Source organism: Scyliorhinus canicula, chromosome 4 (genome assembly GCF_902713615.1).
Source record: "Scyliorhinus canicula chromosome 4, sScyCan1.1, whole genome shotgun sequence".
Classification (NCBI taxonomy): domain Eukaryota; kingdom Metazoa; phylum Chordata; class Chondrichthyes; order Carcharhiniformes; family Scyliorhinidae; genus Scyliorhinus; species Scyliorhinus canicula.
In genome coordinates, this window is record NC_052149.1 from 157,491,110 (window position 1) to 157,516,363 (window position 25,254).

Genomic DNA, 25,254 nt, shown 5'->3' on the forward strand with positions numbered 1-25,254 from the left:
GATCCAGGTCTCCACACTTGGGGGCCTCGCATCCTTCCACTGTAGCAAGATCCTTCGTCGGGCTACTACGGACGCAAAGGCCAGGACACCGGCCTCTTTCTCCTCCTGCACTCCCGGCTCTACCGCAACTCCAAAAATCGCGAGTCCCCACCCTGGTTTGACCCTGGATCCAACCACCCTCGACACCGTCCCCGCCACCCCCTTCCAGAATTCTTCCAGTGCTGGGCATGCCCAGAACATGTGGGCATGGTTCGCTGGACTCCCCGAACATCTGGTGCACCTGTCCTCACCCCCAAAGAACCTACTCATCCTAGTCCCGGACATGTGGGCCCGGTGCAGCACCTTAAATTGGATGAGACTAAGTCTCGCACACGAAGAGGAAGAGTTGACTCTCTCCAAGGCATCCGCCCAAGTTCCGTCCTCTATCTGCTCCCCAAGTTCCTCCTCCCATTTAGCCTTCAGCTCCTCCACTGACAACTCCTCCACCTCCTGCATTACCTTATAAATATCAGAGACCTTCCCCTCTCCGACCCACACCCCCGAAAGCACTCTGTCCATCGTCCCCCGCGAGGGCAGCAAAGGGAATCCCTCTACCTGTCGCCTAGCAAACGCCTTTACCTGCAAGTATCTGAATATGTTCCCTTGGGGAAGCCCAAATTTATCTTCCAGTTCCACCAGGCCCGCAAACCTCCCGCCAATAAACAGGTCCCTCAATTTACTAATGCCCACCCTCTGCCACCCCCTAAATCCCCCATCCCTGTTCCCTGGGATGAACTGATGATTGCCACCCAGTGGAGCCTCCATCGAGCCCCCTGTTTCCCCCTGATGCCGTCTCCACTGTCCCCAGATTCTTAGGGTCGCCGCCACCACCGGGCTCGTGGTAAACCTCTTAGGGGAGAGCGGCAACGGCGCCGTTACCAAGGCACCCAGGCTCGTACCTATACATGACGCCATCTCCATTCTTTTCCACGCCGCCCCTCCCCCCTCCATCACCCATTTACGCACCATTGACACATTGGCCGGCCAATAGTACCCCAGAAGGTTGGGCAGCGCCAGCCCGCCCCTATCCCTCCCTCGCTCCAGGAACACCCTCTTCACTCTCGGAGTCCCATGTGCCCACACAAAGCTCAAAATACTGCTAGTCACTCTCCTAAAGAAGGCCCTGGGGATAAAGATGGGCAGGCACTGAAAGAGGAATAAGAACCTCGGAAGCACCGTCATTTTGACGGACTGTACCCTCCCCGCCAACGACAATGGCAGCATGTCCCACCTCCTGAACTCCTCCTCCATCTGATCTACAAGTCTGGTGAAATTATGTTTGTGGAGAGTCCCCCAGTCCCTGGCCCCCTGCACCCCCAGGTACCTAAAGCTCTCTCCTGCCCGCCTAAGCGGGAGCCTACCAATTCCTTCTTCCTGGTCTCCAGGGTGTACCACAAACACCTCACTCTTGCCTAAATTTAGTTTATAACCTGAAAAGGTCCCAAACTCAACTAGCAGCTCCATCGCCCACGGCATCCCTCCCACCGGGTCCACCACATACAGTAACAGGTCATCAGCATACAACGACACCCTATGTTCCTCCCCACCTCGCACCAAACCTCTCCACCTCTCTGAATCCCTCATCGCCAGCGGCTCGATTGCCAGTGCAAACACCAAGGGGGACAGGGGGCAACCCTGCCTGGTCCCTCGGTACAGCCGGAAGTACTCCGACCTCCTCCCATTTGTGGCCACGCACGCCATCGGGGCCTCATATAGCAGCCTTACCCATCTAATGAACCCTTCACCAAATCCAAACCTCCCCAACACCTCCCATAAGTACCCCCACTCCACTCTATCGAAGGCCTTCTCCGCATCCAGCGCCACCACTATCTCTGCCTCCCCCTCAATCACCGGCATCATGATGACATTCAACAATCTCCGCACATTCGTGTTCAGCTGCCTTCCCTTCACAAAACCTGTCTGGTCCTCGTGCACAACCCCTGGCACACAGTCCTCTGTCCTGGTGGCCAGGATTTTTCCCAGCACCTTGGCATCTACGTTGAGGAGAGATATGGGCCTGTATGAACCACACTGCTGGGGGTCCTTGTCCCTCTTTAAAATTAACGAGATCAGCGCCCGCGACATCGTCGGGGGCAAAGTCCCCCCTTCCCACGCTTCACTGAGTGTCCGCACCAGCAAGGGGCCCACTAGGTCCACAAACTTTTTATAAAATTCCACCGGGAACCCAACCGGATCCGGTGCCTTCCCTGACTGCATCTGCCCGATCTCCTTAACTAGCTCCTCCAGCTCAATCAGCGCACCCAACCCCTCCACCTGCTCCTCCTGCACCTTCGGGAAAGAAAGCCCGTCGAGGACCTCTCCATTCCCCCCTCTCCCACGTTGGCTCCGTCCGACCGGTACAGTTCCCCGTTAAAGTCCTTGAAGACCTCATTCACCTCTACCCCCTTTCGCACCACTTTCCCACTCTTGTCTCTCACTCCAGCAGTTTCCCTAGCCGCATCCCGCTTGCGGAGCTGATGAGCCAGCATCCTACTCGCCTTTTCACCATGTTCGTACACTGCCCCTTGTGCCTTCCTCCACTGTGCCTCCGCCTTTCTAGTGGTCAGCAAATCAAATTTAGCCTGCAGGCTGCGCCACTCCCCCAACAGTTCCTCCTCTGGTGCCTCTGCATACCTCCTGTCTACCTCCAGCATCTTTCCCACCAGTCTATCCCTCTCGCTCCTCTCCCTGTGTGCCCGGATGGATATCAGCTCCCCACGAATCACTGCCTTCAGGGCTTCCCAGACCACCCCCACCTGAACCTCCCCCGTATCATTCACCTCGAGGTACCCCTCAATACTTGCCCGGACCCTCCTACACACCTCCTCCGCCAACAACCCCACATTCAACCGCCACAACGGGCGCTGGTCCCGCACCTCCCCCATCTCCAACTCTATCCAATGCGGAGCGTGGTCGGAGATTGAAATGGCCTTATACTCGGCCTCCTCCACTCTCGGAATCAGTCCCCTACTCACCACGAAGAAGTCTATCCGAGAGTAGACCCTATGTACGTGGGAGAAGAAAGAGTACTCGCGTGCCCTCGGCCTCACAAACCTCCATGGATCCACCCCACCCATCTGGTCCATAAACCCTCTCAGTACCTTGGCTGCCGCCGGCCTCCTACCCGTCCTAGAGCTGGACCGATCTAGTGAAGGATCCAACACCGTATTCAAGTCTCTCTCCCCCCCCCCCCCCCCCCCCCCCCCCAATGATCAGACCTCCCGCCTCCAGATCCGGGACCCGTCCCAACATACACCTCATAAAGCCCGCATCGTCCCAATTTGGGGCATACACACTAGCAAGTACCACCTTCTCTCCTTGTAGCCTGCCCCTAACCATAACATACCTACCCCCCCTTATCCGCCACCACCTCCGATGCCTCAAACAACACATTTTTCCCCACCAGAATCGCCACTCCCCGGTTCTTCACATCCAACCCAGAGTGGAAAACCTGCCCCACCCATCCCTTCCTCAGACTGACCTGGTCTGCCACCTTCAGGTGGGTCTCCTGAAGCATTGCCACATCTGCCTTTAGCCCCTTCAGATGAGCAAGTACCCTCGACCGCTTCACCGGCCCATTCAATCCTCTCGCATTCCAGGTGACCAACCGAATCAGAGGGCGTCCCGCCCCCCTCCCCCGTCGACTAGCCATAGCCCGTCGACTGCCCGCCCCAGGCCAGCACCCCCTGCCCGACCCAGTCCCCACAGCGGCAACACCTCGCCTCTGTCCCCCCAGCTCCTTCCTGACCCTACCAGCAGCAACCCGGTATTCCCCTTCCCCCCCCCCCCCCCCCCCCCCCCCCCCCCCCCCCAAGGCTAGGAACCCTCCTAGACGCGAACCGTCCTCCATTGTACTTCCGTGGGTCAGCTAACTTCTGCTGACCCCGGAAACTCCCGCCAATAACCCGACCCCTCCCAAAGTGGGATCATCCCCCAATCTATCCCTCCTCCAGGCACTGCTCCGGCGCGGGGAAGAACCAGTTAAGGCCCCGCCTCCCCCCGTCATCGTCTCCACCCCCCAGCCCCGCAACGCAGGAAACCAGAGGAAAGCCCGCGCTTTCGCACTGCCCCACCACACCCTTCTCACGCAGCTCCCAAATACCAGCCCCACTCCATACCCCCAACCCGACATAGAATACAACAAACCCCCCCAACCCCCCCCCCCCCGCAAGATACAAAACTCAAACAATGCCCCACAGCAAAAAAACATAACAGAACAACACCCCCATAAATAACCATATCAAAATTGCAAAAGTACAAAAAAAAAGAGAACACAGCAACCGCAGAAACCAGTAATAAAGCATTACAACCGACCCCCCAACCCCTAGTTCAAGTCCAGTTTCTCCGTCCGCACGAAGGCCCACGCCTCCTCCGGGGAATCGAAATAATAATGCGGGTCCGAATAAGTTACCCACAGGCGCGCGGGCTGCAACATTCTGAACTTCATCTTTTTCCTGTAAAGCACTTCTTTTGTCCGATTAAATCTGGACCGCCGCTTAGCCACCTCCGCACTCCAATCCTGGTAGATCCGTACTACCCCATTCTCCCAATTGCTGCTCTTCACCTTCTTGGCCCAGCGCAGCACACACTCCCGATCACTGAACCGGTGGAACCTCACCAGCACCGCACGCGGGGGTTCATTCTCCTTAGGCCTCCTGGCCAGTACTCTGTGTGCTCCCTCCAGCTCCGAGGGTAGATGGAAAGACCCGGCCCCCACTAGCGAGTTCAGCATCGTAGCCACGTAGGTTGTCAGGTCCGACCCCTCCAGCCCCTCCGCAAGGCCCAAGATCCGCAGATATTTCCACCTCATGAGGTGATCAAGCTCCTCGGAGCGTTCCTGCCACTTCTTGTGGAGTGCCTCGTGTCCCTCCACCTTACTCACGAGGATCCCGGCCTCCTCCTCTCGTTCAGTGGCCTGCGTCTGCAACTGCTTGATGGCAGCACCCTGGGTCGTCTGAATCTCCGACAGCCTTCTGTTCGTTTCCTGCAGAGAGCTCAGTACCTCAGCCTTGAAGTCTGCAAAACAGCGCAGGAGAGCAGCTTGTTGCTCCAGGGCCCACTGCTTCCACTCCCCTGGAGCTCCGCCAGCCGCCATCTTGGATTCCTTCCCCCGTTTTTTTCTGGGGAGCTGCTGCCGTTTTTTCCCCCTTTCCGCTCCGAGTTCGAGTCATGGACTGCGGGGAAAGTCGATCAGCACACCTTCTCCCACCGGGAGACGTCGAAAAATTTCCGTTTTGGGCTCAGAGCCGAAAAGTCCGTTTAAAACGGGAGCTCCCAAATGTGTGGCTTCCTACGTCATCGCCGCCACCGGAAGTCCGTACTGCTTTCTTTGCCATGCAGTCGTCCACACATTTGCTGATGAAGTCTGTGACGGTGGTGGCATACTTATTTAAGTTGGTCGCTGAGTTCTTAAATATGGACCAGTCCGCCAACTCCAAGCAGTCATGTAGGAGCTCTTCTGTTTCCTCGGACCAGCGCTGAACCACCTTCTTGGCTGGATTCTCCTGCTTGAGTTTCTGCTTGTATGTCGGAAGAAGGAGCACCGTCTTATGGTCTGATTTCCCAAAGTGCGGTCGGGGGAAGGAACGGTAGGCGCCCTTGATTTTTGAGTAGCAGTGGTCAAGAGTGTTGTCGTCCCTGGTGGGGCAGGAGCTGTGCTGGTGTGAGCAGTTACACAAGTTGAATCTGGCCCCGCTGGTGGAGTAAATGAGGGGCGTTTTAAAAGGTGGGATGTGCTCCCACTGGCCGGGCAGATGCAGTCTGTGAAGCTGACGGTTCTCCCAAGTTACATAGATACATACATAGATGATAAGAACAGGAGGAGGGCTTTTGGCCCTTCGAGCCTGCTCCGGCATTCATCACGATCGTGGCTCATTATCCAACTCAATAGCCTAATCCTGCTTTCTCCCCATAGCCTTTGATCCCATTCTCCCCAAGTGTTATATCTAGCTGCCTCTTGAATATATATTTTTATAAAATAATTTTTATTCAAGTTTTTGAATAACAAATTTTCGCCCCACAATTTAAAACAAACAAGGCGTGTTTCCACACCAACACAAGAAAAGAACTCACCCCCCCCAAAATAAATAATAACAAAAAACCAACAGCAATACAAGAAAGACGAAAATAACAACATAGCAAACCCACCGCCGCAAAACAAACACCCTAACCATCCCCAAACCCCCCCCCCCCCCCCCAAGTTGCTGCTGAGACCGACCACTTTCTACCCCTTCGCTAGGAAGTCGAGAAAGGGCTGCCACCACCGAAAGAACCCCTGTACCGACCCCCTCAGGGCAAACTTCATCCTCTCCAACTTGATGAACCCAGCCATGTCGTTGATCCAGGCCTCCGAACTCGGGGGCCGTGTATCCCTCTACTGTAACAGAATCCTGCGCCGGGCTATAGAGACGCAAAGGCCAGAATGCCGGCCTCTCTCGCCTCCTGCACCCCCGGCTCCGAAGCTACCCTAAGATCGCGAGCCCCCAGCCCGGCTTGACCCTAGACCCGACCACTTCCGACAAAGTCCCCGCCACCCCCTTCCAAAACCTCTCCAAGGCCGGACAAGCCCAGAACATATGGGTGTGGTTCGCCGGGCCTCCCGAACACCTCCCGCACCTGTCTTCCCCTCCGAAGAACCGGCTCATCCATGCCCCTGTCATGTGAGCCCTATGCAGCACCTTCAGCTGAATTAGGCTGAGCCGTGCGCAAGAGGAGGAGGAATTCACCCTCTCCAGGGCGTCCGACCACGTTCCATCTTCAATCTCTTCCCCTAGCTCTTCCTCCCACTTCGCTTTGAGCTCTTCTACTGAGGCCTCCTCCTCCTGCATCAGCTGGTAAATAGCCGAGATCTTTCCTTCACCGACCCACGTCCCCGAAAGCACCCTATCTTGCACCCCCCCTTGGCGGCAGCCGCGGATACTCCGCCACCTGCCTCTTAACAAATGCCCTGACCTACATATACCTAAAAGCGTTCCCAGTGGGGAGGTTCCACTTCCCCACCAGTTCCTCCAGAGCCGCGAACTTCCCATCCAGGAAGAGGTCCCCAAACTGTCGGATGCCTGCCCTGTGCCAACTCCCAAATCCCCCACCCGTTCTCCCCGGCGCAAAACGGTGATTGCCCCGTATCTGGGGCCCAAACTGAGGCCTTCACTTCCCCCCCTATGCCGCCTCCACTGTCCCCAGATTTTAAGGGACCCAACCACCACTGGACACGTGGGGTACTTTGCCGGGGGGAGTGGAAGTGGGGCCGTCACCAAAGCCTCCAGACTTGTACCCGCACAGGACGCCACCTCCAATCTCTTCCATGCGTCACCCTCCCCTTCCGTCACCCACCTGCGAATCATCGGCACGTTTGCCGCCCAACAATATCCACACAGGTTTGGCAGCGCCAGGCCCCCTACCTCCCTTCTTTGCTCCAAAAATACCCTCCTTACTCTCGGGGCCTTCCGCGCCCACACGAAACCCAGAATCGACTTATTCACCCTTCTGAAAAAAGCCTTTGGGATCAATATGGGGAGGCACTGGAAAAGAAACAAAAACCTCGGGAGCACCGTCATCTTAATCGACTGGACCCTGCCCGCCAACGAAAGCTGTAGCGCGTCCCACCTCCTAAACTCCTCCTCCATCTGCTCCACCAGCCTCGAACAGTTAAGCCTATGCATGGCCCCCAGGTCCTAGCCACCTGGACCCCAAGATACCTAAAGCTCCTCTCAGCCCTCTTCAACGGGAGTTCCCCTATCTCCCTCTCCTGATCCCCCAGGACAAACAGATCACTTTTCCCCACATTCAGCTTATAGCCCGAAAAGTCCCCAAACTCCTCAAGTATCTTCACCTCTGGCATCCCCTCAGCCTGATCCGCGACATACAACAGCAGATCATCTGCGTACAGCGACAACCGGTGCTCCCCCACCCGCCCCGCACAATACCCCTCCAACTCTTCGAGTCCCTCAGCGCCATGGCCAGGGGCTCAATCGCTAATGTAAAGAGCAGGGGAGACAAGGGGCACCCCTGCCTCGTCCCCCTGGAAAGCCGAAAGTCCGCCGACCTCCTTCCATTCGTCACCACACCCGCCCCCGGGGAGCTGTACAGCAACCTCACCCAGCTGATGAACCCCTCACCAAACCCAAACCTCCGCAACACCTCCCACAGGTAACTCCACTCCACCCTATCAAAAGCTTTCTCCGCATCCATGGACGCTACTATTTCTGACTCCCCAGCCGCCGACGCCACCATCATGACATTAAGGAGCCTCCGCACGTTGGCATTCAGTTGTGTCCCCTTTACAAACCCCGTTTGATCCTCATGAATCACCGTCGGGACCACATCCTCCACCCTCCTGGACAACACCTTTGCCAACAACTTGACATCTACATTAAGGAGCGAGATCGGCCTCTAAGACCCACACTGAAGGGGTCTTATCCCGCTTCAGGAGCAAAGAGATAATTGCCCTGGACATCGTTGGGGGCAGAGCCCCCCACTCCCTAGCCTCATTCAGGATCCTCACAAGCAGAGGGCCCAGCAAATCTGAAAATGTCTTGTAAACTTCCACTGGGAACCCGTCAGGCCCCGGCGCTTTCCCTGTCTGAATACTTCCCAACGCCTCCACCAGCTCCTCCAACTCGATTGGGGCCCCCAAACCCACCACCCGCTCGTCCCCTACTCTTGAGAACTCCAGCCTATCCAAAAAGTGGTCCATCCCACCTGCTTCCCTGGGGGGCACCGCCCGGTACAGCCCCTCGTAAAAGGATCTGAACACCCCATTGATGTTCTTTCCACCCCGCCCCAAGTTCCCTCCTGCATCCGTGGCTCCCCCAATTTCTCTAGCTGCCTCCCGCTTCCGGAGCTGGTGAGCCAACATCCGACTTGCCTTCTCCCCGTACTCATTTACCGCCCCCTGCGCCCTCCTCCACTGCGCCTCCGCATTCCGGGTGGTTAAAATGTAAAATTCTGCTTGGAGATTGCGCCGCTTCCTCAAAACACTCCTCCGGGGTGTTTGCATACCTCCTATCCACCCTTACCATTTCCTCCACCAGCCTCTCCCTCTCGACCCTCTCCCCCCTCTCCCTGTGCGCACGAGTAGATATTAGCTCCCGTCTGACTACTGCCTTTAGCGCTTCCCAAACCACCCCAACTTGCACCTCCCCGTTATCATTGGTTTCTAGATACCCCTCTATGCCCCTACGGATCCGCCCGCACACTTCCTCCTCTGCCAAAAGCCCCACATGCAGCCTCCACAGCAGGCGCTGATCCTTCCCCTCCCCCAGCTCCAGATCCACTAAATGTGGGGCATGATCAGAAATGGCTATCGCCGAATACTCCGCCCCCGCTACTCTCTGGATTAGCGCCCTGCTAAGCACAAAAAAAATCAATCCGGGAGTACGCCTTATGAACATGGGAGAAAAAGGAGAACTCCCTACCTCCCGGCTTCAAAAACCTCCAAGGGTCCACCCCCCCCATCTGATCCATGAACCCCCTCAGCACCGAAGCCGCTGCCGGCCTCCTGCCCGTCCTAGACTTCGAGCGATCCAGAGCCGTATCCAGCACCGTGTTAAAGTCCCCACCCAGGTTCAATCCCCCTGTCTCCAGGTCCGGGATCAGACCCAGCATTCGCCGCATGAAGCCCGCATCGTCCCAGTTGGGAGCATAAACATTAACCAAGATCACCCGCTCCCCCTGAAGTCTCCCACTCACCATCACGTATCTACCTGCACTATCCGCCACCACTTTGGACGCAACGAACGACAAGGCTCTTACCGTCCAAAATTGCCACCCCACAGTTCTTCGCATCAAGCCCCGAGTGAAACATCTGTCCCACCCAACTTTTTCTTAGCCTCACCTGACCCGTAACCCTGAGGTGCGTCTCCTAGAGCATAGCCACATCCGCTCGCCACATCCGCTCCCAACCCCCTCAAGTGAGCCAAGACCCGGGATCGCTTCACCGGACCATTCAGCCCCCTCACGTTCCATGTGACCAGCTGAACCCTGGGGCCCATCCCCCTCCCCCATGCCGATCAGCCATAGCTCTTCCTCAACCCGCCACGCGCCCAGGGAACCCCCCAAGCCCCCTCCCCACGGTGGCAGACCCCCCTCCCAACCCCCCCCCCCCTTCACTATCCATTCCCTCACAGTCCCTGCAGCAACAACCCGGTACCCCCCCCCAAGCTAGCCCCCCCCCCCCAGCTGCGTTACCCCTAACATTGTGCTTCCGTGAGTCAGCTGACTTCTGCTGACCCTGGCTACTCCCGCCATAACCACGACCCCCCCCCCCCCGATGCAACACAGGCACCAATCCCTCCCTATCAGTGCCGGCCCCGCCCCCAATTCCTCCGGCGCGGGAAGAAGACGGACACATGACCCATCGGGACCCGAAACTACTCCCCAACCCACCGGTGGACAAAACAAAAACAAAACCACAGTGAATAAACAACAACCCCGAAAAAAACAAAATAGCGAAAACGAACAGGCAACATCAATCAGCGCACACAGCCAATATAAACGACAGGATAAGTACATTTTTCCCCAGTCCTCAGTTCGAGTCCAAGTTCTCTGCCTGGACAAAAGCCCAGGCCGCCTCCGGAGAGTCAAAATAGAGCTGGCGGTCCTTGTAAGTGACCCAGAGGCGAACCGGCTGTAGAAGGCCAAACTTCACCCCCTTCCTATGAAGCACTCCCTTCGCTCGATTGAAGCCAACCCTTCTCTTCGCCACCTCCGCGCTCCAGTCCTGATAAATCCTAACGTCCATGTTCTCCCACCTGCTACTCCTCTCCTTCGCCCATCTCAACACGCACTCCCGGTCGACCGAGCGGTGAAAACGGACCAGTACCGCCCTGGGCGACTCGTTCGGCCTCGGCTTCCGCTGCAGCACTCGATGGGCGCCCTCCAGCTCCAGGGGACCACGAAACGACCCTGCACCCATCAGCGAGGTCAACATTAGGCCCCCAAATCCGAGCCTTCCAGCCCCTCAGAGGCCCAAAATCCGCAGATTCTTCCACGGGACCGGTTCTCCTTCTCCTCCATCCTCGCCAGCCATTTCTTGTGCAGCGCCTCGTGCGACTCCACTTTCACTGCCAGGCCCAAAAGCTCATCCTCGTTGTCCGAAGCCTTTTGCTGCAGCTCCCGAATCTCCACGGCCTGGGCCATCTGAGTCGTCACCAGCTTGTCCAGCGAGGCCTTAAACGGCTCCAAGATCTCAGCTTTGAGCTCCTTGAAGGAGCGCTGAAGCAGCTCCTGCTGCTCCCGCGCCCCCTGCTGCCACGCTGCTGCTTCCCCGTCTGCCGCCATCTTGCTTTTTCTGCCTCTCGCCTTCCTCTGCTGTAAAGCCGACTTTTGGACCGCTCCACTGCGAGTCCAGTTCATCCGCCAGCCGCTGGGCACACTGGCTGTGTTTCACCCCGGGGAAAAGTTAAAACAGCACCGTTGCGGGCTCTTAAAAGAGCCCGAAAGTCCAAAAAAAGCAGGAGCTGCCGAACGTGCGGCTTAGCTCCGCATCACCGCCACTGGAAGTCGCCTCTTGAATATATTTTTAATTGTGTTCCAGAACCTCCTGATCTTTATTCCAAAGGCTTTTTTTCAGGAGGGTTAATGCACTGATTTTGGGGTTTGTGTGGATGGGTGAAGCCCCATGAATAAAGAAGGTGCTGCTGGTGGGAGGGGGCGGTGGGTGGGGGCGGTTTGGCTCTGCCAAACCTGATGGATTATTACTAGTCAGAAAATATAGCCATGGTGGGTGACGGGTATGGGAGCGGTTGGAGGCAAGGACTTGAGCTTGGGGGCACTGTTGACGGCGCCTCTGCCGTTCTCGCCGGCCAGGTACTCCACAAGCCCGGTGGCGGCCCTGAGGATGTGGGGACAGTGGTGGCAGCACCTGTGGCTGGAGGGGGCCTCGGTTTGGGCACCGATCTGCAGGAATCATCGGTTTGCTCCAGGTGGGCTAGAAGCGAGGTTCCGAAGGTGGAGTATGAGCGGTTTATGGACCTATTCGCTGAGGGCAGCTTCTCTAGCTTGGAGGGGTTGTTAAGGAATATGAGCTTTCCAGCACAAATGGGTTCCGGTATTTGCAGGTGCAGGACTATGTGAGGAAACAGGTGCCGTCCTTTCCTGACCTGCCCCTGGGGTTGCAGGACGTGGTGGTGTTGAAAATGGGTGGGTGAGGGCAGAGTCTCAGAGATCCACAAAGAGTTAATGGACTGGGAGGGCACCCTGATAGGAGAAATCAAGCACAAGTGGGAGGAAGAGCTGGGGAGGGAGTTGGAGGCTGGGCTGTTGGGGGGGGGGGGGTAGAGAAGGTAGAGGCTCTGACGAGAGTGAACGCATCCTCTTCGTGGGTGAGGCTTACCCGTATTCAGTTCAAAGTAGTCCACAGGGCACAAATGAGGGTGGCCAGGATGAGTAGGTTTTTTGAGGGGATTGAGGATAGGTGTGGGCGGGTGGGCCTGCGAACCGTGTCCACATGTTTTGGGCCTGTCTGAAGCTGGAGGGATTCTGGCGTGGGTTTGTTGATGTCATAGAACTGTACAGCACAGTACAGGCCCTTATCCTAATCTAAGATCAACCTAACCTACACCCCTTCAATTTACTGCTGTCCATGTGCCTGTCCAAGAGCCACTTAAATATCCCTAATGACTCTGACTCCATCACTTCTCCTGGCAGTGCATTCCACGCACCCACCACTCTGTATAAAGAACCGACCTCTGACATCTCACCTATACCATCCTCCATTCACCTTAAAATTATGTCCCCTCGTGACAGCCATTTCCCCCCTGGGGTAAAGTCTCTGGCTATCCACTCTATCTATGATGTCTGAAGTATTTGAGGGTGAAGGTGGTCACAAGTCCAGAAGTGGCAATCTTTGGATTGTCGGAAGACCCTGGAGTCCAGGGAGTGAGGGAGTCCAATGTGCTGGCCTTTACCTCCCTGGTAGCCCGGAGACAGATATTGTTTGAATGGAGGGACTCTGGTCTAACGAAACTGGGGGTTTCAGGTAGGAAAAGATCAAGTTTGCTTTGTGGGGACTGTGGAAGGGTTCTCCCGGAGATGGTTGCCATTCATTGACTACTATGAAAAAAGCTAAGTTGTCAGCAGTGTGTGTGGGGCGTTTAAAAATGAGGTAGGGGAGGTGAGGGGAGTGGCAGGGAGTGGGGAATGGGTGGGGTGTTAGATATTTATTTGTTATTTGAATTCCTGGTTGCTCTCTTGGTGTGGTTGTGTTTGATGTGTGTAAAATATTTTTAAAATAAAAATTCCACAGATTTGCTACCCTCAGAGAAGAAATTCCTTCGCATCTCTGTCTTAAATGGGTGTCCCCTTACTCTGAGATTTAAGTCCTCCGGTCCTAGACTCTCCCATAAGGAGAAACAGCTTCTCAGCATCTACCCTGCTAAGCCCCCTGAGAGTCCGGTCTGTCTCGCTAAGGTCACCTCATTCTTTTAAACGCCAACGAGTACAGGGATTTTCTTACGAGGTTGAGTAGGTTGGGACTGGACTCATTTGGAGTTTAGAGTAAGGGGTCGCCCATTTAAGACAGATGAGGATGAATTGCTTTAAGGGTAATAAATCTGGAATTATTTTATTACAGAGGGCTGTGGAGGCTGAGTCATTAAGTATGTTTAAAGCTGAAATAGATCAATTTGTCCACCTTATCTAAACTTGTCATAATTTGCAACACCACTGTCAGAACTCCCCCTCCAAATCCTTTGTTTCAAGGAGAACAGCCCAGCTTCCCCAATTTAGTCTTGCAGCTAAATTCCCTCATCCCTGAAACCATGCTGATGAAGCACCTCTGCAGCCTTATGGACCCTCGCATCCTTCCTGAAATGTGGGGACCAAACTGGTTGCAGTACTCTCGAAGTCTAAAGTTGTGCAGGTTAGTCGGGGTTACAGGGATGGGGCGGAAGAGTAGACTCGATGGGCTAAATGGCCTCCTACATTGTACGAATTTTATGTCCTATGTGGCCTAACCAGAACTTTATAAAGGTTCAACATAATTTCCTTGCTTTTGTACTTAAGCCTATATTTATGAAGCCCAAGGTCCCACATTCTCTCTAACTAATCTTTCAAAATGACCTACTGCTTCAAAGATCCATGCACATAAACCACCAGATCCCTTTGTCCCTTTATGTCATTTAGAATTCTGTCATTAAGTCTGCATTGTCACTCTAACTCCTCTGCCGAAATGCATCAGATCAAACCCCTCTCTATTAAATTCCAGCTGCTGCTTCTCTGCCCTTTCTGCTGTGATCTATGTCCTGATGCAGTTGATTTAGATTAGATTTACTTTGTGAAAGAATCAATAGTTTTGGATCCGTCAGTTTGTAAACTAGCACCGATGGGGGTGACCTTTGGTTGTCTTGCGATTGTGACATTTAAGATACAGAGTATACCAAGGGTTGATGTATTCGGTCCTGCCTCAAGGCAGGGGTGGCATCCCATTGGGAGACACTTCACAGCTCACCCTGACCAGTTCAAGGGGCAGAATGAACAGTAGCCCATTGGAAGTAGGCAGCAAGGAGGGTTGCTTCATGTAGCTGAAGTGCTGAAGCTCCATGCTGCTGCGGGGACTGGAATGTGGATGCAGAGTTGGTATTGTGCCTGCGCTTAGCCTTGCCAACACAATGCGACACAGTCTCAGTAGTAGGGCAGCTTGGCTGGTAACGATCAAGAAGGCTGACCTGGGAGCAGAATTGAGAGAGGTCTGGAGTAGTAATAATCTTTATTCGTGTCACAAGTAGGCTTACATGAACACTGCAATGAACTTACTGTGAAAATCCCCAAGTCGCCACACTCTTACACCTTTTTGGGTACACAGAGGGAGAATTCAGAATGTCCAATTTACCTAACAGCATGTCTTGTAGGACTTGTGGGTGGGAGGAAACCGGAGCACCCAGAGGAAACCCACACAGACACTGGGAGAACGTGCAGGCTCCGCACAGCCGGGAATCGAACCTGGGACTCTGGTGCAGTGTGCCTTTTGGGTCGAATTGTACCTGTGGAAACCAGGGTGGGGTTGAGCTGCTGTCGTCTGAGGATCACGCTAGCTCTTTGAAGGAGAGGAGCTGAAATTCATTCGGTAGGATTTTCAGGTCCCATCTGCCCGAGACCAGAAATTCTCACCCGATGTCAACTGGTCTGTCAAATTTTCCATCCCACCCACTAAGATTCCTGCAGTGAATGAGGCAGGTAAATTTACCCCCTTGTAAGGAAGGCAGAGTATTAAAGACGTTTTGCGACTCATGGTGATGACTGACGTCTGGTTCGGTTGTAAAAATTTGGGGGCCCATCTTGTTTGTGTTTGCCTTTATTAAAGTGCAGTTTGAGGTGGGTTTCACCAGTTTTCTCATTAATGCAGGTTTATTTCTTGTTAATTCTGGATGGTAAGACTATGAGATAGATAGCATTGACTGTTTCGCTGGGTTTTGTATACTAAAAGTTGTTTTGTTTCAAACCATGAAATCTTGCAGTTTAATTCTCTTAGTAAGTAACTGAAATTTCAAATTTCGTCTACTTTTTAAAAATAAGTTCCGTTTCCCTAATCTGATTGTAATAAATTGGGGGTATTGCCTGGGACCATAATTCATTTTTTTTTTGGGGGGGGGCGTGTGTTTGGTCTGTTTGGAACAATATTTAATCAATTTATAGAATGCAATTATCCTCCACCCTGCACTTGCTGAAGAAATCACTACTTTTATCAAAGGTATTGCTGCAATTTCATTCATATGTTCTGTTTGCTGTAGTTCATAATTCTCCTTTTTAAGTAGGCTCTTTTTATTGATTTGATTTGATTTGATTTATTATTGTCACATGTATTAGTATACAGTGAAAAGTATTGTTTCTTGCATGCTGTACAAACAATGCATACCGTACATAAGGAAGGAAGGAGAGACTGCAGAATATAATGTTACAGTTATAGCAAGCAATTTATAGCAATTGAGTAAATAGGCTTTGTTTGCTGCAGTTTGCTGTGAGTTTTGCTGTATGCCCCATCACAAGGAAATGGCGGAGACTTTAAACAAGTATTTTATGTCTGTTCCCAAGAATAGTCGAAAATCAAGAGGTAAATGAGAGAGCTTAAAATAATCACGATACTGGAGAAGAGTGTTGGGAAAACCAATGGGACTCGATAAATGAGTTAATCTGCAATATTTTTTGAATAAACCTAACCAATTATTCAGACGTTGATGATTGTGCTGATTGGCAGCATTTTAGTTTTGGCTTGTATTCTAGATCACTTGATTCAGACTAACCTACAGATTCCCATCTAAAGTACTTATCTAAAGATCTTGTCCTTTATTCTTTCACAGGATGTGGGTGTCGCTGGCAAGGTCAGCATTTGTTGCCCATCCCTAATTGCCCTTTCAATGAGTGGCTTACTAGGCCATTTCAGAGGGCAGCTAAAAGTCAACCACATTGCTGTGGGTCTGGAGTCACATGTAGGCCAGACCAGGTAAGGATGGCAGATTTCCTTCCCTCAAGGACAGTAGTGAGCCAGTTGGATTTTTACGACAATCAGTTATAGTTTTGTGGTCGCCATTACTGAGAATGGCTTTCAATTCCAGGTTTATTAACTGCATTTAAATTCCACCAGCTGCCATGGTGGGATTTAGATCTAAAGATCTAGAGAACCATTGGCATGCCTCCAGGCAGTGTACACTATTTGAACCACAGTATTACATGTTATGGCTATACTGTGGGTAATAATTTTAGCAGCTGGTATGGAGTATTTTCTTTTTTGTTTTAAGCCAGTTGTCCTTCAGTGTTTATGTTGGAATTTGATAATGTCAATGTGTTGTCTTTTTAGTTGCATCTTAATAGGACAAGAGCAAGCCTAATATTTTAGACCTTGTCTGTTCCAGTAAAGGGTTTCTCATTCAGCTTTTCCCAATATTGAATGACTGTGAAGGGCTCCATGTCTCCTATTTGAAGGTGTTCTCAGGATTAGATGTTCCAACTGGGTGCATTTAGTTAATATAAATTTGTTGCAGGTGAGGATAGTCGGCAAAACTAAATGTTTCTACAGAAATAAAATGGGCATGAAGTTGACTGAGGGAGGAGACAATTAACTGTTGTGGAGCACAATAGAACATTGTGATCAGTAATCCTCCTAAATAATTAGGAAGTTAACATTCACCCTTAGTCTGCTGATTTAAATATTTTTATTTTCTACAGTGTTAATCTCTTCAAGGGAGCTAGCTAAATACTGAAACAGCTAATTATAGAACATCTTTAATGCAGAGGTGTTTGTCTTAACTGTAATACGGCTAAAGAGTGGTAAAGGACGAGTGTGGCTGATTATTGACCTAAGAAGTGATTTACACATAAAGGCAGGGGCCATGGTGAGGTTCTAAATTAAGATTTTGCATCTGCCCAAGTCATAGCAAAAGAAAAAATAGCTGAGACACTTGATGTGTTCAGAATTGATGGAGGATTTATTTTTTGTTTTAAGCCAGTTGTCCTTCAGTGTTTATGTTGGAATTTGATAATGTCAATGTGTTGTCTTTTTAGTTGCATCTTAATAGGACAAGAGCAAGCCTAATTTGGCTGTACTTAAAATTGATAAGTCACCCGGACTGGATGAGATGCATCCAAGGCAAAATTAGGCAGTTATGGGTGGAAGTGGTGTGAAGGCACTGGTTGTAATTTTCCAACCTTTATTAGATCCGGAGGTGGTGCCAGAGGACTGGGAATTGCAAGTGCTACACCTTTTTTCAAAAAAGGGTAAGGATAAGCCCAGCAACTACAATTTAACCTTGATGGGGAAGCTTTTAGAAATGTTAGTTTGGGACATAATTAAGTAACTTGGGCAAATGTCTGTTCATGAAACAAAGGCAGAAGTACAAATTTGTTACGGGGCAATCATGTTTTAACAGGTTGAGTTTTTTGGTGCAGTAACAGAGAGGATGAATATGGATAATATTATTGATTAGATGTATATGAACTTCCAAAAGGCATTTGAAATTGCCACAAGACAGGCTTGTGAGTAAAATTGGAGCTCATGGAATAGAATGAGAATAGTAACATGGATGTGAAATTGACAGTGACGGGAAACTGGTGGCAGTGGTGAACCATCGTTTTTCAGATTAGAGAAAGATTTATAGTAGAGTTTATCAGGGGTTTGTTTTTGAACCCCTGCTTTTCTTGCTATCTATTAATAACCTAAATGTGGAGATGCCGGTGTTGGACTGGGGTGAGCACAGTAAGAAGTCTTACAACACCAGGTTAAAGTCCAACATGTTTGTTTCAAACACTAGCTTTCGGAGCACTGCTCCTTCCTCAGGTGAATGAAGAGGTATGTTCATATAGACAAATTCAGAGATGCTAGACAATGCTTAGAATGCAAGCATTTGCAGGTAATGAAATCTTTACAGATCCAAAGATAGGGGTAACCCCAGGTTAAAGATTTGTAGGATTTCGCAAGCCCAGGCCAGATGGTGGGGGATGAATGGCTTGCAAAATCCTACCAACTGTCCTGGCTTGAGACAATTCACACCTCTTTAACCTGGGATTACTCCTATCTCTGGATCTGTAAAGACTCAATTACCTGCAAATGCTTGCATTCTAAGCATTGTCTGGCATCTTTGAATTTGTCTATATATATGTTTCTGGAACATAACTCTTCATTCACCTGAGGAAGGAGCAGTGCTCCGAAAGCTAGTGTTTAAAACAAACATGTTGGATTTTAACCTGGTGTTGTAAGACTTCTTACTGTATTAATAACCTAGTCATGGGCACAATGTTTGATGACACAAACTTGGAAGTAGTTGTGAACTTTGAGGTGGGGGGGTCATGATAAATTTCAAAAGGACACAGTTTGATGGAATGGGTCAACAAATGGCAGATTAAATTTAATGCAGAGAAATATCAAGTGGTGTATTTTGAGAAGAAGAATGAGGCGAGGCAATATAGAATGAAGGGCACAATTCTAAAGGCGTTGCAGAGCAGATGGACCTGGGGCACAATTCATTGAAGATGCCAGGGCAAGTTAAGAGAGGAGTTCAACAACCATGCACGATCTTGAGCTTTATAAATAAGAACATAGGGTACAAAAGCAAGGAACTTGTGAAAAACCTGCATAAAACATTGGTTCAGCCTCAACTGAAGTAAGGTGCCCAATTCCGAGCACCACACTGAAAGATGTGAAGGTATGAGAGAGGGTGTTCAAAAGATTGACTCGACTGGTTCCAGTAATGACAAATTTCAGGTCCATGGATGGAAGGCTGGATCCGTTCTTGGAGAAGATTGAGGAGAAATTTGATAAAGGCATTCAAAATCATGAAGAGTCTGGACCGAATAGGTAGGGACAAATTGTTTCCATTGGTGGACAGATTGAGAACAAGAAGACACTAATCTAGTGATGAACAAAAGAAGCAATGGTGACATGAGGAAAAACTACTCTGGAGTGCACGGCCTGAGACTGCGGTGGAGGGAGATTCAATTGTGGATTCCAAAGAGAATTGGATAATTATTTGAAGGGAGCAAATTCAGGGCTATGGACCAAAGATGAGAAGTGGGGCTAGTTGAGTTGCAATTGCAGAGGGCTGACTGGCCAAATGGCTGTCCCTGGTAATGTAGCCATTCCATGATTCTACATTTTCTTCTGTTTTACTTTAGGATATGTGACTAAGGATGATTTAACCATTGCTCTAACGAATAGGTTTTCAGACTGCCGTTTAATGGACCTGACTTGTCCAGAATTTGCTGGGATCGTAACACATGGTACATGCAACCTCAGAACTAAATCCGATTAAGCAAATGAGTTCCTTAAACATAGTCTTCGAGTAACACGCCTCAGTTTACTGAGTTCTATAATTTACTATTCAGTCAACTGGCAGTGTTTCTTATCAGAGAGCTTACAATTCCTGAACACACTCCTGTCTTTTCTGTGTCTGTCACTGGATCACTCTTACTTGGCAGCAGAAGTTTTTTTTTCTACTTTGTGTTTTCTTCTTTCAATCATTAAACTTTTAACCCATCTGTTTCACTTCAGAGGTTGTAAAACCTCATTAAAAATAGTATATATGTAAATAAACCGAAAGATCTGACATTTTAGTAAGGACTCTATCCGGACTCCCAGGCACAAAGGCACACAAGCAACCTAAATGAAACTGAAACCATTTTACCTGAACACACAAGTATATATATTCAACTTTAAAATTGTGCATCGTTCAGAACACATGTGCTATAACAATATGTAATACAAATTTAGCATTTTCAATTCTTTCAAAACTCTACACAGTGCATTCTTTCTATTGTATGTTAATGAAAAAACAGTTTTCACTTGTGTAGTTGATGGCCTTTCAGAAGTAAGGACAATAATGTGTCAGTGTTTGCAAAAGGAGTGTGTGCATCTCTGCAGACACTGTCACAAATCCATCAAGTGGAAAACTACTGCTGTAATGTTGTTTATTTGTTGATTGATGGTCTTTCTGCACCAGAGCTCTTGTGTTGTGTGACCTGAAGGGAAGAACGAGGAATATCATGGCATAATTGTCTGGTGTACAGTATTATTTTCAACATATAAAGAAACATGTATTATGTGCTTTAGCTTCAGGTATGGAAAAAAAATAGAAAGCAAGGCTGATGGATACATTGATTATCAAAATGGAAATTGTTGCCAAGTTCTAGTTTTCTACACTTTTCAGCTGTACTTCATTTTATCTTGATCCTTCTGTGCAACATGATAATTTTATGTAATTTATGAATTTACTTTTATTGAGTTCTGATGTCCACTCTGCATGTGAGTCTAGAAATGAATAATTGAAAGTTCATGTTTTATTTTGTTATTACAGGTGGGACAGGGTGAATGTCAGGCACATAAAGAAGAGGTGGCTGATGACTCAGTAAGAACTATGGCAGAAGGAGATGGAGTCTCCAATCCCCACAGGTTACCAACAGAAAAGTATCATCACTCTGCAATCCACTGCTGCCATCAAGTGCATAGGCAGACATTGGTATCCAATAATTCTCATCAACAACAGCTACAGCAACTTCAGCCATGCACAGCCACTCCAAATGGCACATGTACAAAGGTATGGATGCATATTGGAATTGGAAGGGAGAAGAGTGCAGGAAGTATGGAGTTGGGAAAACCTGCTACAATATTGTATCCAGTCTGATGTCCAGCTTGGTGGATGAAAGGGTGGGAGTGTGGGCGGTGATGGTGCATTTTGTCCTTGAGATGAATTACTTTATGAATTACTTTAACCATTGTGATCAGCAGCAGGTATTAAACATTTTCCTGGCTTCAGAGAAACACTCCTAAGAAACTTGAATGTGCTGTAAGGGAAGAGATGCTGAGAATCTGAAAATATTTTTGTAAATAACAATGCATTCAGCTGTCTATTTTTCTAAATGTATTTTATTACAAACATGTATCAAAACAGGTTACAGCAAATAAACACCCCAGGAAACCTATTTCCCAATAATCAACTATACAGTCTGCCCAGATTTTCCACACTTTTCACCCCCCCATCCCTGTGCACCAAACAGTTCCTCAAACACGGTCACAAACATCCCCCACTTTTCTCAAACCCCCCTGCTGAGCCCCTTAACTCATACTTTACCTTCTCTAACTGCAGGGAGTCGTACAGGTCACCCAACCCTGCTGCTACCAGTGGTGGCGATGCTGACCGCCACTCCAGCAAAATTTGTCGTGCGATCAGAGAGGCGAAGGCTACGACATCAGCCTTCCTCTTCTCCATGAGCTCTGGCTTCTCTGAAACCCCAAATATCACCACCAAAGGGTCCGGGTCCACCTCCTCCACTACCCTGGCTAAGACCGCAAACACTCCCACCCAGAATCTTCCCAATTTTTCGCAACCCCCAAATATGTGTGCGTGATTCGCCTCATTCTCGCCTGAGTCATATGCACCCTGTGCACCACCTGAAACTGTATCAGAAGAGGAGGTCCCGTTTACCCTTTGCAGTGCCTCACTCCATTCTCCTCAATTGATCTCCCCTCCCAACTCCGTTTCCCATTTCTCCTTGATTTTCACCAACTACTCACCTCCCTGCTCCCACAGCCACTTGTATATATCCTCCCCTTCCACATCAGGAAGCAGCATTCGCTGCAGCAGGGTGTATCCGGCAACCTAGGGAACTCCCTCCAGACTTTTTGTGCAAAGTCCCTAACCTGCAAATACCTGAATTCGCTCCCCCTTGGCAGCTCTACCCTCTCCCCCTTAGCTTCTCCAGACTGACCAACCCTTCATAGAACATAGAACAGTACAGCACAGAACAGGCCCTTCGGCCCTCAATGTTGTGCCGAGCCATGATTACCCTACTCAAACCCACGTATCCACCCTATAACCGTAACCCAACAACCCCCCCTTAACCTTACTTTTATTAGGACACTACGGGCAATTTAGCATGGCCAATGCACCTAACCCGCACATCTTTGGACTGTGGGAGGAAACCGGAGCACCCGGAGGAAACCCACGCACACAGGGGGAGGACGTGCAGACTCCACACAGACAGTGACCCAGTCGGGAATCGAACCTGGGACCCTGGAGCTGTGAAGCATTTATGCTAACCACCATGCTACCCTGCTGCCCCTTCCTTCAAATACAAATCCCTTGTCTTGACCAGCCCCACCCCCCGCTGCATTCAGCAGTCTAGAGATACAGTCTAGAGCAGGGGTGGGCAAACTTTTCCGTGCAAGGGCCACATTCAGAAATTCACAATTCACAAAGGGCCGCATAGTATATTAAGTAAAATAATTACTTCACCCGGTTATGATTCTGGGCGCCTCATATAGAACATAGAACAGTACAGCACAGAACAGGCCCTTCGGCCCTCGACGTTGTGCCGAGCAGTGATCACCCTACTCAAGTCAACGTATCCACCCTATACCAGTAAGTAACCCAACAGCCCCCCCCCCCATTAACCTTTAAAAAAAAAATTAAAAAAAAAAAAAAAAATTTTTTATTTTTTTTTAAATGACTTGTGGGCCACAGAAATACCTTTGGCGGGCCGCATGCGGCCCGCGGGCCGTAGTTTGCCCACCCCTGGTCTAGAGCTTCATCCCAGTTGACATTGACCATGTTTAAAAAAAATAATAATTTATGGGATGTGGGCGTTGCTGGTTCGGCCACATGCAGTTATTTCCCATGCGTATTTGCCCTTCAGAAGGTGTTGATAACTGCTTTCTCGAACCACTGCAGTCCCTCAGGTGTAGGTGCACCTATCGCGCTGCTAAGGAGGGAGTTCCAGGATTTTCACCAGCAACAGTGAAGGAACGATAACATACTTTCCAAGTCAGGATAATGAGTGACTTGGAGGAGAACTTCCAGATGATGTTCCCAGGTTTCTGTTGCCCATGTCCTTCCAGATGATAGTGGTCGTGGGTTTGAAAGGTGCTGGTTGAGGAGTCTTGATGAGATCCTGTAGTTCACCTTGTAGATGGCACACACAGCTACCACTGTTTTGTCGGTGGCGGAGGGAGCGAACGTTGGAGGAGTGCCAATCGAGCGTAATGCTTTGCCCTAGATGGGATCAAGCTTCTTCAGTGTTGCTGGAGCTGCGCTCATCCAGGCAAGTGGAGAGTATTCCATCACACTTCTGACTTGTGCCTTGTAATGGTCGACCGGTTTTGGGGAGTCAGGTAAGCCACTTGCTGCAGGATCCCCAGCCTCTGACCTGTCCTTGTAGCCACAGCTTTTATATGGCTCACCCAGCTCAGTTTTTGGTCAATAGTAACTCCCAAGATGTTGATAGTGGAGAATTCAGCAATGGTTCTTATACAATGTCTATGGACGTTTTTCCAGCAATCCATCTTTGAACAATTGAAAGGAGAGGGAAGCCTGGCGAAGTTTCCCCCTCTATAATGCAAGATATTGAGTCTAATTCAGCACTTCAAAAAAACAAGCATTGGACCTTCAGCCACTGTGCCCAGTTCTCATAATTCTTTTTCACTTTTATATATTTTGTCATGTATCCTCCCACCATGAGTCACTATATAAGGCCAAGTTCTCAATGAAGAAACCCAGCACTGTGGTGGAGTTGGAATTGGCCTAAAGCCTGCGTGATTCCTGATTCAGTATCTCTGTGTTTATATATTGTCTTCAAAGTGAAGGTCCTTTGATCTAGAGATGAATATGAGAAAATGGACCAAATGGGAAGAGTAATGTTGATAACATACTAACGATTGCAGTTATTCATCACAGCAAGATCCAGTTTGTGTGCAGCCTGCTTTGGTAGTTGCTCATACCCAGTTGGATCTCACAGTTTCTCCATGCATTTGCCAATCAGAGGTGAGGCTGGACAACCTCTGTACCGTGGTTTTACTTTAATATTAATGCACTGATAAGTTATAAGAAGGTTATCAAATATTCTTGCATTTACTGAACTCATTTAATTGAATTTAGTTTATTGTTATATAAATCTGGGTATAAATAGGGGATTTGTTATAAAATGGAAGGTAGCATTATGTTGTGGGGCTGCTGTTTTCATGTTGAATCTTTCTATCTAATAAACTTTCCATCTCCTTTAAGGCATAGATATGGTATGTGAAACGGGAATCACAGTTGCTTTAATGTTGAGCTTGAATTAAAATATGAAATGTATGCAGTTTGAAAATATGATGATAAAAATGTTCTTTAATTAAATGGCTGAAAATGTAGAAATGTTATCATTTAAATACCAAGATGACGTATGCACCTGGCACCCGGGAGTCAGCGCCCGCGCCTTCGGGACTTTGCCAGTGGACCGTTCAGCACTGATTTCCACAAATGTGGAACAGGTGTGCCGGTACTCGAGGGGTCTCGAGATCCCTGGGTGATCGGAGACAGGGCAGTGTGGTATCCGGACACTCCCCTTGGCACTTGGATCATAGAATCTACAGTGCAGAAGGAGGCCATTCAGCCCATCGAGTCGACATCAGCCCCTGAAAGAGCACCCTACCTAAGCTCACACCTCCACCCTATCCCCAAAACCCTGCAACCTCACTTAACTTTTGGACACTACGGGGCAATTTAGTGTAACCAATCCACCTAACCCGCACATGTTTGGACTGTGGGAGGAAACGAGCACCCAGAGGAAACCCACGCAGACACGGGGAGAACGTGCAGACTCCGCAAAGACAGTGACCCAAGCCGGGAATTGAACCCCGGTCCCTGGTGCTGTGAAGCAACAGTGCTAACCACTGTGCTACCTTGCCAATTGTGGTTTGGGGGGGGGAGGGAGGAAGGGAGGAGTGTGGGGGTTTCCAGGGACCTAAGGAAGGTG

The 25,254-nt window shown here is 49.9% G+C and overlaps 1 protein-coding gene across 4 annotated transcripts in view; it reads left to right on the forward strand.

Moving 5' to 3' along the window:
* Window positions 1-25,254, forward strand: part of fam193b (family with sequence similarity 193 member B) — a 137,127-nt gene that overhangs the window by 83,871 nt on the left and 28,002 nt on the right. For all 4 annotated transcript variants that reach the window (XM_038795433.1, XM_038795430.1, XM_038795431.1 and 1 more), the window contains one exon: window positions 20,820-21,059. In XM_038795433.1, coding sequence (XP_038651361.1) covers window positions 20,820-21,059 — 240 coding nt within the window. The remainder of the gene's footprint in view (window positions 1-20,819; window positions 21,060-25,254) is intronic.